The sequence below is a fragment of the Pipra filicauda genome, unplaced genomic scaffold (genome assembly GCF_003945595.2).
Source record: "Pipra filicauda isolate LSUMZ 115617 unplaced genomic scaffold, ASM394559v2 scaffold40_size4127951_pilon, whole genome shotgun sequence".
NCBI classification, from domain to species: Eukaryota; Metazoa; Chordata; class Aves; order Passeriformes; family Pipridae; genus Pipra; species Pipra filicauda.
The window spans coordinates 1,741,306-1,757,852 of record NW_024104543.1 but is presented as its reverse complement, the minus strand read 5'-3'; the positions used below and the strand labels follow the sequence as shown (position 1 = coordinate 1,757,852).

General features: G+C 34.9%; 1 protein-coding gene across 50 annotated transcripts in view; it reads left to right on the top strand.

Moving 5' to 3' along the window:
- The window catches only part of NRCAM (neuronal cell adhesion molecule), a 152,184-nt gene that overhangs the window by 121,622 nt on the left and 14,015 nt on the right, over positions 1-16,547 (top strand). For 11 of the 50 annotated variants that reach the window (XM_039385392.1, XM_039385388.1, XM_027710861.2 and 8 more), the window contains 6 exons: positions 376-561; positions 1,641-1,676; positions 9,284-9,349; positions 9,861-9,986; positions 11,074-11,226; positions 14,584-14,715. In XM_039385392.1, the coding sequence (XP_039241326.1) occupies positions 376-561; positions 1,641-1,676; positions 9,284-9,349; positions 9,861-9,986; positions 11,074-11,226; positions 14,584-14,715 (699 nt within the window). The remainder of the gene's footprint in view (positions 1-375; positions 562-1,640; positions 1,677-9,283; positions 9,350-9,860; positions 9,987-11,073; positions 11,227-14,583; positions 14,716-16,547) is intronic. The other 39 variants (XM_039385411.1, XM_039385416.1, XM_039385413.1 and 36 more) reach the window with 10 other exon arrangements.

Below are 16,547 nucleotides of genomic sequence, written 5' to 3'. Positions count from 1 at the left end.
ACCAAATTACACTATTCTTTGGTGTTTGACACAAGTCACTTCAGTATTTTCTTCTTCTACAGGAATTTAGAGTATCAGAATTCTTTAATGATCAGTGTTTCAACTCTGTGTAAGTTCTGATGATCTGATGTGAACTCAGTTGCCTTGGATTTAGATATTTATGAGAATGGAACTTGAACTTTAAAAACTGGCACGTTTTTTAAGTGCCTGTTAATCTCTCTGTTAATTATCTCCCTGTTAATTTTGGCCCCTTGAACTGATCCTTTTTACACAAAGGAGACTCTTTACATATGCAAACCAAAAAAAGCCTTTTTTAACACAATGACAATATGCGCAACTTTCCTAACTTTTTTTTTCTTTTTCTGGTAACAACAGTCAACAACACACATGAATTGGGTCCCTTGGTAGAGATAAGAATTCCTGCCAACGAGAGCAGCTTGATATTAAAAAATTTAAATTACAGCACACGGTACAAGTTTTACTTTAACGCACAAACTTCAGTTGGATCAGGAAGTCAGATAACTGAGGAAGCAGTAACAATTATGGATGAAGGTAAGATGGGTATGTATAAGGAAAATCCATTGCATTTAAAAAAACATTACATATTGTATTAAAAATACTGCTGTTACTTCCTTTCACTAAGGAAATAGGCTCTAGTGATTTTTTTCCTAGAGCTTTCTTAACTGTGTTATGCACTAATAAAATATGTTAAATGGTTTTTAAGAAAATACATGCAAAGGTTTTGTACTGAAGTGGAAGCCCCAAAAGAGGTGTAAAGCCCCTTCTTTTGATATAAGCTCACAAGCTCTAAGACATTCACTTTTCTGGGCTTCAACTTCCACATAACTTTACATTTTTTGTGGTCTTTGTCTATTCACCTGTTCTGCTTCATTGACCATCTTTGGTCACAGAGAAAAATACAGAAATGATCCAGCTTTATAACTAGAGGAAGTTTTTTGGCTTTTGAGATATGCAACAACTTCTGTGGAGTCTAAATTTTTTTCACAGAGCTGGCAAAAAACTGTAAAGCTGTTGCAATAAACTTGTCTTCTATGGCCTCAAGTAACTGGTGGCATTGTATAGTATTTAAAAACTACCAAGTATATTGTTAAATCCCATCACTATTGATTTTTATATTTACAGGCATTCTAGAGCTTTGATTTTGGCAGGTTTTTTTGTTGAAGTTGTTTAATTAAATATGAAAGCTTAATGAAATAAAAGTAATTTAAAGCCACTGGGAAATTTGCACGGAATTTTTTTATTATTTTGCTCAGCTTAATATAAAAAGTCTATTTCGGTAGCATGTTTTTACATATTTTTATGCTTAGTTAAAGATATCATTTGTTATCATAGATGAGTTGGTATGCAGTGCAATTTCTCTGATACTGTGTGTTAAGGTTGCATTAAACTGCATTTATTTTAAATATGGAATCTTAACAAGCATGAGCAATAAAATTTTGTAAATGCATGTATATTAATTTTGTCATGTAGCAGTCTGTCAGTGTTTAGCTTCTAATTTATTTGAATTAATACATTTTATCTAGTCTGCATGGTTTTTATTATGAAGTTATATATGTATGTTCCCTTTGGTGTTGTATCTAATTATATAGTGTTCCTATTCTTGTTTCCCTCCATTAAAGCTGGTATTCTCCATCCTGCTGTAGTTGCAGGCAAAGGTAAAATGAAACTGCATGATATATTAATGTGTGGATTTTGCAGTGTTGCAAATGGGGAAATTGCAGTGGTAAGGACAGAAAATCTCGGACTACAGATTTTTATACAAAGTATAATCAGTGCTGGAAGAAAAGAGTTGTAGGGTTTTCTTGTTTGGGTTTCTTGGGTTTTTTTAAGGAACACAGAATGCTTATTAATACCTTTCATCTGTTTATTTTGCCACAGAGTTCCAGGGGAATTCATTAGCTTCGCTTCAGCAAAATCTAATTATTTCTGAACATTAAACAGATGTATGTCACTGTCATAAATATTCAGGGTCCAGGTGCACTAGCATTGATTAGCCAGAGTAGAAAAAACAGCACTTTTGCAAAGGAGATCCTTTTGCTGCTTGTGCCATGCACATTTTTTTATTTTAAAAAATAGGTTCATTCTTGTTGTCACTGTGGATTAATGCTATTATTTGATCACATTTATGTCATTTGCAAGCCAACTCTGCATAAGAGACAGATGACTGACAATACTCTCTGTATAGTTCAGGTGTCAGATTGGTGGGGGTTGGTCTCTTTTCCCAGGCAACTATCAGCAAGAAAAGAGGGCATGGTCTCAAGTTGTGCCAGGGGAGGTTTAGGTTGGATATTAGAAAGAACTTCTTTACAGAGAGGGTGGTCAGACATTGGAATGGGCTGCCCAGGGAATTCTTAGTGGATTCTTCGTCCCTGGAGATTTTTAAAAAGAGACTGGATGTGACACTTAGTGCCATGGTCTAGTAACCATGGTGGTAGTGGATCAAGGGTTGGACTTGATGATCTTGGAGGCCTCTTCCAACCTGGCTGATTCTATGATTCTATGATTCTATGATTGAATATACAGACAAATGTCTTCCTGCTGTTTTAGATTCACAGATCTTGTGAGTGAGTACTTGAGGACATTTCAGTGAGTGGAACCTATTATCATCCTTCTTCCTGAATTCAGTAATATTTAGTTCTTTATTATGCAGTGTTGCACACAGTTTTTATGAATTTTGATACCTTTGCTGTCAGAAGCAACGGTTGTCCTGAGAACTGTAAGGTAGCTCAAAGTCAGAAACATGTCTCTATACATGTCATTTAATCACAGGTGTCATTAACACTAATGCTTCAAATTCCCAGACTACAAACATCCCAAATCAAAATCTGTACATGAAATACCCAACATTTTTTTACAAACTTGGAAGAGACAGCATAAATTGTTTTACCTATAGTTTCTTTTCAGTTGATTATCAGGTGTTGTGAATGATAACAGCCCTAAGAAAGAAATTCATTCTCTCAGTCTGGTATAAATCAGACTATATATATGTGTATATGCCTGTATTTGTGCATATATAATTAATATATATTTTAATATGTATATATAAGTGTATTCTAATATCAGCTGTGTTTCTGGTAAGTGTGTGGAGTTGTGGAATTATTTTAATGACATATCTTCCTTGCTATTTTAGTCTAGTTGTAGCTGAGAAGTCAGCTCAGATTGGAACAATCAAACTGGCTTTAGTCGTGGACATTCACAGCAGAAATGTAAATTAAGTTCTCATTATTTATAGCTGACTCTAAAAACTCATGCAAGGAAAAATGGATTCTCTGTGTGAAAGTGAGGTCTAATTATAGCTGTACCACAGTCTGTGGCTAGGAGAAAGCATCTTACTTGTAAGATAAGCTGGAGCAGCTCATATTTCAGAGCTGTCGCCTCAGATCCTCTGAAAACTAAGCAGATGTCTTTGTTTGGTTCCATGTTGTTTATGGTTTCAAAGTTCTCCCATATTCCTGTAGCATCTAGCTCTAACAATTACAAAGAAAACGTTGGAACTGCAAACGGAACAGAACTAAAGCCATGACATCTGTTAGGACATCTGAGTTGCTGCAGGTCTGAGATTAATGTTCTCAGTGGTTACTTATGTTAACATGTTAACTGTTTTACTACTGATCAGGGACCACCAGTTAGAAAGAGGAGGATCATAGTATCAAGATCAAGTGTCAAATTATTTGGTCTCATGAGTGGGTGGATTTGGAAGATAGAAATGCTCAGCCCACTCAAGAAGAAGCTGTACCCAGAAGTGAACTTTGCTTCCTCTATTAAAGTGCAGGAGGGCCTATACGTCTATACAGTTCTTACTAATTTGGACGCAAAGCCAAACCAAGGAGGAGGTGAAATTTAGATATTCTGAACCTTTTCATGATCTATCAAAAATATCTCAAGATTTTGATTTTTTACTAGGAAAATTTAAGTATGCTTTTTATTTCAATGTGAGCACATTTATCTTGGAAGTTAACAAGACAGTAGGTCCCAGCTTCAGCCAGACCAAATTGCACTGAAATTTCTGCACTTGGTGTTTTCTACTGGATAGCTGCCCCTGAAGACATGCAGCTTGGCCAGTCACAAACATTAGGCACAATGTCCTAGAGGAATTAAAATAATTTAAACCTGAGTGAGCTGTGCCACTTGGGACATATTTCACTTCTCAGAGTAAAACTATATATTAAAGTGCAGGGGAAAATATTGCTACGGTAAATCTAAGGATCTTAATAGTCTCACTACTTTTATTGTCACAAGTGCACGTGTGTAAATCATGAGACACGTTATTTAGCTAGATGGAAAGCTATCCTGTTTGACTTGCACTGTTGTTTTTCCTTTATGATACTGTAATGTTATTAATTACTTAAATTTGATCAAATTATGGTACTACAAAGAAAAAAATAATTTTTTTCTTAATAATCTGTATTCTAAATGTGTCTTAAAACTTCATATGTAAAACATAATATATTATACCCAGTACTAGATACTCAGTATGCATTGGTATTGCTATTTATGTATTGGCAACTAACCACAGGCATGAGGTATGAAAAAATTGGAGAATAACCCAATTCCATATAAAATAAGTATAGTAGCAGCTGGAAAGTGACTCAGGTGATCACTGGAGTCAAGTCTTTTCTGCCCTTTTCCATTAGAAGTTTTAAAGGACTGGTCTGTAGAGGAAGGAAGGGAATACCAATTTGACCAGTGATAGAAGTGAAAGTTACTGGTTAAAATAGCGAGTCACAGGAATGTGTGTTTATTGTAAGCTGAAGTGTAGGAGTAATGGCATTGCATGTCAGCTTCATTTCACAAGCCTTCTCATTTAACTTAGTTTCTTTTTGATTTAGTCAACGTTTTTATTTGAAAGCAAGGTCTTGTAATCTGCATGCACACAGGCACTAGTAACTGGTAGTCTTCAACTGCAATTAAAATAACTTTGTGAGATCACAGTAACCTTTAATTGTAGCAAGCGCTTCCTGTCACTGTGGTACTCAGTCTGGTCTGCCTTCTTCATGTGAACTTCACGTCTTAAGTATTATTGACAAATAGTACTCCCTTTTGCTGCAAGGGAGAAAAACAAGTAGTCTATCCTCTGGATTTGAAACCATTTTTTTGGATCTTCTGGCTGAATCACCAATATGTAGCTTTTCACTAGAGTCTCAACAGAGTTCATATCTCTGATCTCTTTGTAGAAGGCAGGATCGTCTGTTTTCTTTGTCTATACAAAATGCTGTTCTTTAAATAATTTTCTCTGTCCACCATCTGCTTTCCCTCCCTCTTTGAATCATTTCACATAATCTCTCCATATTTCTTTCTAACAATTTCAAGCTGCTTTTTCAGTCAGGTTAAGTGCAGTATTTTTGTACTCCTCCTTCAGCCACTCTACCCCTGTGGACTTGTCCATATGTATCTATGTGATTTCAGTACAGCTTGCTATGCAGAACCACTGTTTTGTCCTCTTTTAAGTTTACTGGGAACAATGCTCATGCTTTGCATGCTAGACTAGAGAGAAAATTATTATTATCACAGTGCAAAAATTACTCAAACACCTTTTGCTTTGTAGATGTCATGCAAAATCCGTGCCATGCTAAATGCTTATCAGTGAAATGATTTCTAGTGGTTTTTATTTGGCTTCTGTATTTCTCACACTATGGGAATGCTCTTGCAATTGGCCTAAATAATCTCAGAAGTGACTAATGCCTGTCTCTCGCTGCCAGAAATGAAATTCACTCCTACCATAATTCTAAAGCTTGAATGTTATAGGTCAAAAAAGCAAACAATACCAAAACCCCTCTTTGACAGGCTCTGGCAGAATCTATTACTTTTTTCTTAATCTTTTCTTGTGTGTGGGTGTGAGTTTTTCCCTTTAAATTTACTTTTCGCTTTATATATGCATTTTAACTAATTGTCTATGTTATATTGGTTTGCGGGTTCTTTTCCATTTGACACTAGTCTTCAAATTTTTGCTTGTCATTTAACTAATTTTTTTCTGGATATCAGGTGAATTCCATGAAAATTCCTAAAGTTAGTCACCTTGGGGATTATTTGATTTGTTGTTCTTCTGGACTAAATCTTGAGAAAGAGTACCTATTCCATTGTTAAAATACCTTCGGATCTCATGTCCTGTCTTATTAAATTCTGTTTCTGCAGCCCAAGTCTAACTGTTATTTGTAGGAACTGTGTTGCTGAAAGACTGAAAAATTAAACAAAACTCTACAAAAAACTCCAGTAAAAAAAGCACTGGAATTAATTTGAAAAGAAAGGGAAATTTTAGTTGGAGCTTAGGCCTCTTTCTCAACAATTCGCAAATGCTTCTATACTACATCTCACTACAGGAATGAAACCATACTCAGCAGCACTGGCTAAATGTTGCAGTGTATTGAGGTGGGAATAAAGCTTAATTTGACAAAGGTAGCCAAATAAGAGTAATTCTGTATAAAAACTGTAACTTACTGGCAGCCCATTCCCATAGTTTTTAGAGTGATGCCTTTGCCAGCACTGCTGCACAGCGTTGTACATGGTGCATGGTACATATGAAAGAACACAATGATCTGCCACCGAGAGCCATTCCCTGAAACAAAGCTTCCTCCCCTCCTCCCCTTGTCACCAACTGGCACTCACACACGCTGAGAGTTTCTGCCAACTGATAATGACACATTTTGCATTTGTGAACAGTGCTGGGAAACATATTGAAAAACTCAGAGGTTAATTATAATTAGAGGTGTGGTGATTGAGAAGACAAGTCGAGATGGATTAGAGACACACTTTAAGTGTTGTAACCCCTTCAGCTCTAGGCTTTCATCACCTAAGGATCCATCAGCCATTTTTATCTAATTATGTGTGTAGTCATGTAAAACTTTGCAGGCCTGATGGAAAATGAGATCAAGCAATAGTGCAAAAGAAGAGAATTACAAAAATAATAATTTTGAAAAGAAATGTGCTACTGAAAAAATTTCTTGGTGCACTGTATTCAAAGGGAGTAAACAACAGAATTTAAATCTGACCAAATACTACACATATATAAATCTATACTACACATATATAAATCTATAAATCTATATTCTATAGACAACAGAATTTAAATCTGACCAAATACTACACATATATAAATCTATACAAACAGCTGTTGGTAGAAATCTGATAAGAGTACATCTGATAAATATAACCATAAATCAGTCACTTGAGAGGATTTAGAAACTAAGACACCAAGAAAATGAAGGTAATTTTTGGAATCAACTTGATTGTTACATGCAATCATATGAACAGAAAGAATTTTACCAGATACTTTAATCTAGCAGGAAACTCTTCAGTCAGAGTAGAAACTGGAAACCAGACATGGAAAAAGATGAGATTGAGTGATTATTGAATTTCCTTAGTGTTACAGAAGCTCTCTGTCATCTGGAGTCTTTCACACAAGATGAGACAGTTTCCTTCATCCCAAAGGTGCTCAGGCATGAGAAGGGAGAAGTTAGGGATAATGCTGTGGCAGCTGTGTGCCAGTTTTTTCTGTCTTTAACATTAGTGACAGATATCAGTCATATAGTTATGCTAATTAGACATCTTCTGTGGAAGACCAAAATCCAGGAAAATATGGCTTTGAGAAAATACAATTTAATGAAACAAAACAAAGTCATATTTAGAATACAAACCAGTTGTTTTCTTGGCACAGTAAAGATGCTTAGATGCTGATTGTTACAAGCACCTGTTCCTACGTGCAAATCAAGAAGGAAGTTTATATATCCTGTCTGCAATCTCAGACTCTGCACCCTCCTAAATTTAGAGATGGCTATTCTTTCCTCTTGCTGCCTTCAAGTGGCACAGAGAAACAGAATCTAATCCCCTTGCATAGTGTATATGGTTACATACTAGATTTCCTGCAGACAGCTCTGGCTTTGGTATTTCTTCGGGTTGGTGTCTTAGTAAACTAGATGGCTTTTTTTCTTTTTAATCTAGTGATTTCTATTTTATTTTGTTCAGCTGATTTTAACCAAGAAATAAATATATTCATTTATTTAAATAATAGATTCCTTATTATTTTGGTTGGTAAAAGAAATTATATATAAGCACAACTTACCTACAGAGACATCAGATGGGGGAGTAATCAACAACTGATTGAATTGTTGAATGAGTACTACTGGAATAGAGTTAAGAAGAAAAATTTGATGCAAATATGGGGATAAAAAATCTCATATTGTGAGAACATGTGATAATCAGAACACATTCTCAGGAGAATTGGTGGAATTTGCATAATTTATTTTAAAAAAAAGACTCAAAAACTATAGTTTTCTAGACATGGCACTCATATTACTTAGTCTGTGCTAGGGGCCAAAGTAAACCATTTTCTCTGAATATAACTCAAAACTTTTTCCAATTGGCCATATGGACAAAGCCATCCTGTTTGAAGGAGAAAATAATTTATAGATAAATTCTGTACAGCCCTCTTCTTGTGTAGATAAGCCATTGGAATTCTGCCATTGATCTTTACTGAGACTAAGTTTTTACCTCTGATGTTTCATGGTCCTTTGGGAAGCATTTTTAATGTTATTTCTAACAGAAAATATATTTTTAGCAGGATAGAAAAGTCAGTGACAAACCAAGTAAGGCATTTTCATTTAAAACAAATTTCATGCCTTAGTGAAGCATCCTCTTTGTATCTGCACTATTACATCATTAGAACTCTTAAAATCTATTTTTTCATTAATATTAGGCAAGCAGAGATACTGAGATATATGTCAATTTGTAACAGGCATAAGTGGAGCTAAGGTATAAGTAAAGAACTAAGATATGGGCAAAGAAGTGGCTAATTACAGAATGCTGAAGAGAGCAGCTCTTCTTTTCATAGATGTGGGCATTATGCATGTCTGTGAAAAGTGCTGTTGTCTAACCAGAATGTCAGCAGTAAGACACAGTACCTTACAATGAGCAGCTTCTTGCATTCCAGTGGTTTGTGTCCTTCACACCAGAGTATTTTGATATTGGCTTTCCAATATCTGATGTCTAGTGTTCCAGTGTCTAAAGGTGCCATGAATCCATAATGTTAACAAAGCTGATTTCAGAAATGTCCTGTGAAAGTAAAGCTGTCAGTTTGTTTTCAAATACATGTGTATCATTGAGCTGTTCCATATTTAACAAGCGAAACTAATTGAATCTTGCATGATCTTAGTGTGCATGTATTATTTATTTTACAGGTAAGGTTTTACGGTATTATTTAAATGTTACGTTTTGATGTAAAGTGTTTTTACTCTTTATTTTTTCTTTCCTTCTATCTCTGATGGTGAAGGATACTCAGAAATCCTTTTTGCAACCTCCCCAGTCATGCACACTGTCCGTCCAACATTCTATAAGGGTATTGTCTTCCTTTTTTATCATTATCAATGAAACAGAGACAAAATCCTATAAAGGCTTGCAGTTGGGGCATTTGCAGTCCATTCAATGCCACATGCCATAAAGGGAGAAGTGTACCACCTTCATACCTCCCTTCTGTCCTACCATTTCCCATTACCCTGACAATGTTCTCACTTTACAGCTGTCTGCATTTTACTTCCAGATGAATAGAAATAATGTTTTGCAGAATTTTGGCAGTTTTTGAAGTATTTAAGCAGGTATTTTTTAAGTATTTGGCAGTTTTTGTGGTACAAGGTGTGCTCAGTAGAGTACATAGATTTTACTTTATAATTTCATAGTGTAGTAATTGCCTGTACAAAATACACTACTGCAGTCACTAATTTCCAGTAATGGAAACAATGACAAATGTATGCTTTATGTAGTCTAAAGTAACATAGCAACTTCTTTGAATATTTTTTTTAAATGTATGAAGTCACAATTGCATATTCTTTGTTTTTCTATTGTGTATTCAGTTCAACCACTTTATCCAAGGATCAGAAATGTTACAACAGCTGCTGCTGAGACCTATGCCAATATCAGTTGGGAGTATGAGGGACCAGATCATGCGAACTTTTATGTTGAATATGGTGTAGCAGGCAGTAAGAAGTCGTTCCATTAAATTTACTGAAGTGTTCAGATGTATTTTCGAAGATCTTTATAGTAAATGTGGTCTTAAATTGACCCAGTGTTAATGATAGCTCTTAAATGTCTAGAAAAATGATTTTTTAAATTTGATCGAGAAGATCAAATAATTTTCATTTTAATAAACATCAATGTGTAGCAGGTGTTTGATGCTTAGATAGAATGTGAACCTTTGTTCCTTTGTATTATTTTATAAATTCATTGGAATGTGAACTTCTAAAAATGTAGTTTGCGTTAGGTTGTTTATCATGCAGTGATTACATGAGTAAATGTATTACATTACAGGTACAGTAGTACCTGCATTAAAATAGGACATAACAGTTTTCCTAAATTATGCCCAATTCAGAAAAAAAAAAAAGAATTAAATAAGATATTTTTTGTTAAATTAGAACTTAAAAGAAGATATCAACCAACTTATGTACTTTTTTTGGCATAAAACCAAGTTTATATCTTTGATAATAGCAGTAGTAATTAAAATACAATTATCTAATAAAAGCAAGATACTTCTTTTCAAATACCCCTTCTTTCTGAAGTTATCAGTAAAGGTGAATAATCTGAAAACTGGGATATAATTGCATTTTTCTGGATATCAGTCAGAGAAATAGATGAGACTGTACTAGAAAGAAGATATGAGAGAAACAGATTCAGATTTTGAAATAGAATTTCTTGACCAAATATTGACTGAAATATTGACTGAAACTGCAGAAGTGTTATTTAATTAGAGATTAAAATCTATTTTAATGTATTTTATAATTACAAGTTCAATAAATATTTTAAAATAAATTAAGTTAGTATTTCTCTAGTACAATGGAACAAATGTTTAAAATAGTTTCATAATTACTGTACAATGTCTTCTTCAATATATTGCATGCAATCTATTAGACATAATTTTATATAATTTTATTATTTTTTGAGAGAACAGTTATTTTTTTCAGATGATCCATAGTTTAGTCAAGTAACTGTCAATAGTATTCTGTCTAGAAACTTTCAGTAATACAGAGAAAATTAAAATTCCAATATGTTGTTTTCCTAAAATTTTTGTAGGCAAAGAAGATTGGAAAAAGGAAATTGTAAATGGTTCTCGAAGCTTCTTTGTCTTAAAGGGTTTAACACCAGGAACAGCATATAAAGTCCGGGTTGGTGCTGAGGGCCTGTCTGGTTTTAGGAGTTCAGAGGATGTGTTTGAGACAGGTCCAGGTGAGGCACACCGTACCAATTCTGTATCATAGTCAGAATCGTGATAGACCAGGTGTTGAAATGCTGAAGTGCTTCTAGCTAAGAGATGTTGTAGATGGCATCTTTGCATGTTCCTTTCATAGAGCAATGTTATTTTATAAACTCCTAAATAATGCCAGGTTATGAATGTGTCCATCCTTTCAATTCACTCTGCTTGACTGATGTTTATACTTAGGGGCAAGATATGCGCTGCTCACAGTCCATCTGTGTGCTGTGCATTGGAGATGACCTATTTTTTATGTTTCTAATTAATATAATTAAATGACCGTATTAAAGTAATGTCTCATTTAATAGAGCTAAAATATTTGCATAATCAGTGCAGATTCATTTTGATGTCTCATGTGATCTATTTATACCAGTGTTAAGACATTCCTACTTGTAAATGTTTCTTTTCCTGCCATATACTGGTTTTATATAGATTTTGATCCCATATCTATATCCTAGGAATCAGTAAGTCTGTTTAAGTTCCTTATGTACATATTGCCGTCCTGTTTCTTCATAAGCAAATCAACAGTGGTTGTCCATTTCACTCAGAGAAAGGGCTTTATTGGAAGTTTTTTGATGTTATGCTAAATACATTGTTGCCATCACAGCATGTTCTTGGTTCAGCTGTTACTATTATTTTCTGTCTTTGCTAGCCACTTCTGCTCATCCCAGGCATTTAGGTCTCTGCATAGTTATATAGCAGTAGTCTCACCAACTCCAGAATGTTATAACAAAGTAATTTAAATATGAAAATATGCTTGAACATTATGTAATGATTATCAGACAACAAAATAGGTAATGGATATGCCAGTTTGAAAGTGAGCACTTTCTAAAATAGTTTTGTTGGTTTGTTTTGTTCCATTTCTGTTCACAGTTTATCGTGTTGCAGGAAAGCTTTGAAAACATGGTGTTGAATAACAGTGCCAAGCAAATATGTACAAGCTAAAAGCAAAGCCAGAAACAGCTAGTGGTACAAAAGCATATCTGTAAAATTTTATGCAAATACACATCCAAAGCCTAAAACAGCAGTAAACAAGGATCAAGACTATAATATAATCCAAAACAAGCTGAATGGAAACCTTCCCAAAAGCATCTTTCTGCATAAAAAATACCGAGCCAATAGACAAGGAATCCTGTACTTACCTAGTCATGTTGACTCAGGCCCTTGAATAGTTAAGGAAAAAGTGAATTTAAACACAATCTCTTCTGCTTCTTGATAATGGAAAGTTTCAATGTCCAGCATGAAATTATATACATAATCTATGTCTTACAGAAAAATTTTGTGTCACAGTCATCAGCCTAAATCAAAGCTTTTAAACACTGCAAAAATGGAGTGGACAAAGAGGAAAGTACTGGAATACGGAATATGTTCTTAATAGAAATGAAACTGCAACATTTCAAATGTGAGGCTTTTGCCACATTTTTTTCTTTGACAAGCATTCCTACAGAGCATTTTCCCAGTGTGCAGATTTATCTTTTTGGGCATTCCCAGTCCAGGGTACTGCATTGACTCCTGCATTAGTGGTTCAACAGTCAAAGTTTTTCTGCCTGAAGCAGATAATTTGCTTAGCATAAGTAGGAAATGTTGTGCCATTTTAAAAGTTGCACAGAGATCTAGAAACCCTTTCCTACTGGATATGCAATAAGTTAATACAGAAATCTGCATAAATAAGTTTTCATCTTTACTCTTTCCCATCTATCTTGCATATTTTTATGCGAGTTGTTTTGCTTGATGCTATTTCTTACTGCATTTGAATGTGAATTGTGCTTTTGCATTTTTGTCGCAGTATGTATTATACAACCTTTAATGCCTTATTATGAATGCATATGTGCAAAACCCAAAATAATTTTAACACTAATGTGATAACAAAGTTTTATCTTATTTTGATTTATAGTTCAGAGGAAGATAGCCTTTGTGATTTTGTTTTTTAAAATTGCCACATATATTTTATATATATTTATATGTGGTATATAAAGTATAAATATACATGTATATAAGGGATATATTTATATAACCTGTAGAGATTTTCATGCAAAAATAGTTTAAATTATTGTGCATTTAAAAAAAGAGTTTCTAAAATATCAGAAAATATATTCTTAAACAAGGGCTGAGAAGCCTCCCCATCATATCTCCACAATTGGTCTTCTGTATGGAATGGATAGGAGATACTATATCCAGACATCAGAAATACTTTGAGTTTTCATAGAGTCCTTGGGAAACCCTTAGGAATGTGGGCCCATCGAAAACTGCTTTTCCAAGCTAGCTGTCTCAGCCTCTCTCTTAACTAGGAAATAACACTGAGACATGGGCTTGAAGTCTGTCTATTGGGCAACTCTTCATAAAGAGTTTCATACTCGGGGTTTAGGACTGGAGAAGAAAGTGAGGAATGAACACAGTAGGTTTGAATGGATGTCCATCTTCCTCCACTTCATATCTTCTTCTCTCTGTAGCGTCCCAAACACCTCTCACCCTTCTCACTTCCTCCAGACAGCAAATCCTAAGTCCAGTTGCCTGTGGCATGTCTCTGAATGGCAGAGTAGAAAATAAGCTTCACCAGAAAAATCCTCCTACAGTATTTGAGACCAGTAGGAGAGATCCAACCCCAAGACCACACAGATACTATTAGTGACTATAGTGTTTCCTGTACAGTTTGCTTATCATTTACATTATCTTCCATCTAGACTCAGCATTTGGAGAGAAATAGTGCCAAGGAAAGGCTTCCCGATTGCATCGTGTTGAGCCCTCACTAAACCTAAATCATGGCAATCATGATAAATTGTAGGAAGAGTAGGATGAGGTTTGAGGAAAGGCAGAAAACATGATGTTGAATAAGGTTTTAAAGGATGCTTCATTTTTAATTTTTATTTGAAATTGAATGTTATGGCCTTGAATGACCCATCTGTTTCCCCATTTCACACTGATGGAAATGCCTTAGCTAATGAATATTGGCTTTTTATTCATTTTGAGAACGCAATTGACATGTTTATGTGAATTATAATTTGCTATTTCATTTCAGTAGTTTAATTCATGTAAAATGGCTCAGAATAGTTTTGAGGTTTGTGGAAAGCAATGTAGTGTGTGTGCAGATTTCACAAAGTAGTTACTAAGCTTAAATGTTGGCAGAATTCTTATATACTCAAAAGTAAGTTCTATGTACTTGGAAACATTTTGAGTAATAAAAATACAAAATACTCACTGTCTTTCTTAATACTGTTTTTTTTCACAGTGAATGCTATTCCCTAATGAACATTGTATACTGGCTTTTATTTATCTGAATTAGCATAGCATTTAAATGCAGCAAAACATCTAATTTTTCTTCTTTTATCCTCTAGCAATGGCGAGCCGGCAGGTAGACATCGCTACTCAAGGATGGTTCATTGGTCTTATGTGTGCTGTTGCTCTTCTGATCTTGATTTTACTGATTGTTTGCTTCATAAGGAGGAATAAGGGTGGCAAATATCCAGGTATGCTGTTTAACAGTGACAGTAAAATTCAGCTGTTTGTAACCCATTAAGACAGATTTCATGTTTACTGAAAAATTACGTTTGCTGCGGGGTTACATTTGCACTGTGTATATGGCAAATCAGTCATCACGTGGTGGGCTTGGCAAGAGCAATCTGCATAATGGTAGAAAACCTCAATCTATTTAAGCATAAGAGAAGTACCTCCTTCATTCCTGGAGAGTCGTATTACTGCATGACCTCTCTAGAGAGGTTTGAAATACCACCACTCCTGCATATTCCAGTTTCAGAAGTACAGTGCAGATGGGGTCAATCCACTAAAATGAGCTGAATTGCGATTTATTTATTTGGTCAGAAAGTGTGGAAACATACACCTGATCACGGCCACTGCAGTACTTTAAAGTACGGGCAATGTATTTCACAGGACAAATCTCTTCATTCGTTATTTTGTCTCAAATACAAAATACCTTCAGTTCCTTCCCAGAATCTGTGTTGTCTTCAGCCTCTGCATTTCTGCAGCTAAGTATGAAGTTACCATCCTTCAGTAAGGCTGTTTTTTCTTCTATAATTTTTTTATTTATAAGAAGGGGAGGGGTTTTTTTTAGTATTAGGTCTATGAATGGCCAAGTATATTTTATAATGTTTAATTAAAAATTGGAAGTATACAATGTACGTCTCCTATCAAAACTCTCATTCCTCCTGGTGTACATATTATAGAAGCCGTATATGTGTATGTATGTATTCGTACATATATGTACCATACATATCTTTCTCCAGTCTTACATTTCTGTTTATATAGTAGGTCCATAGACTAAAGCTCTCTTGAAAAGGATAGTGGGAACCAGTTTGCATAGTGTTATCAGAGAGGATCTCAGAGCAGCTGTTGAGGGATGAGTGTCTATGAACGAACTTCAGGTGAGCATCTAGGGACAGAAAGTTAAACGCGGAGGATTTATTCGAGAAGGAAAAAGAGTTTTGCTCAAGGAGGTTTTAACTGCTGGGAAAACTAGGCCTGGGAAAAACCCAGAGTGGGAAAAAACTCCTTCCCGTGAAACTCTTTCTCTATTTTTCTGGCTGTCTGTTTTGAGAAGTTAACTCTCTGGTTGCAAGAAGAGGCAAAAGTTCTCACAGACATGATTGAAGCCCCTGCTGTGACAGAGGGAGATCATAAAGCACAAGGGGGAACACAGCCTTGAAGTTACGAGCATGCAAAAGCTGTTTATATAAAAGCACTGGAATGGATTTTCTGGGCTGCTCTTTTGCCCATTGCTCGATTTAGCAGTGTATTTAGGATTTAGACCTTCGAAATAAACTTTTCCTTAATACCCTAGCCGTGATTTGGTCATCTGGGTTTACCTGTGTTTGTATTAATTCTTAAAGCACCAAATGAGAATTTGATTTTTCATTTTCCTCTCCTAGCTCCAGTAGAAAGTACAGTTGCTAAGTTTCATGTAAAATCTTGACTTTCTGAAAAAATTCTGTTCTATATTACAGACTCCAAAGGTTTGGAAATTATATAAATATTCAGACTCTAGAATGTTTATCTGATGTCACCTCAAACTTCTTGAAACTGATACTGTAAATTTGGGCATGAAAAAGCGGGATGAACTTACAAAAGTACAAAAAAAAAATCCATGCTTTGTTTTAATTTCTCCTGCTTGTTTTGACCAGTGCACTTCTGAAAACTAGTGTTAGTGAACACTAAGAACTTTACCTCTTCATAGGGGAATCTTTTATAGCTGAACATAGCATAGCAGATTATTTTTATAAGAAAATCACCTCATTAAATACAAGAATCCTACTCTGCCCAATCTAACTGTTAAATTGTTTTATAG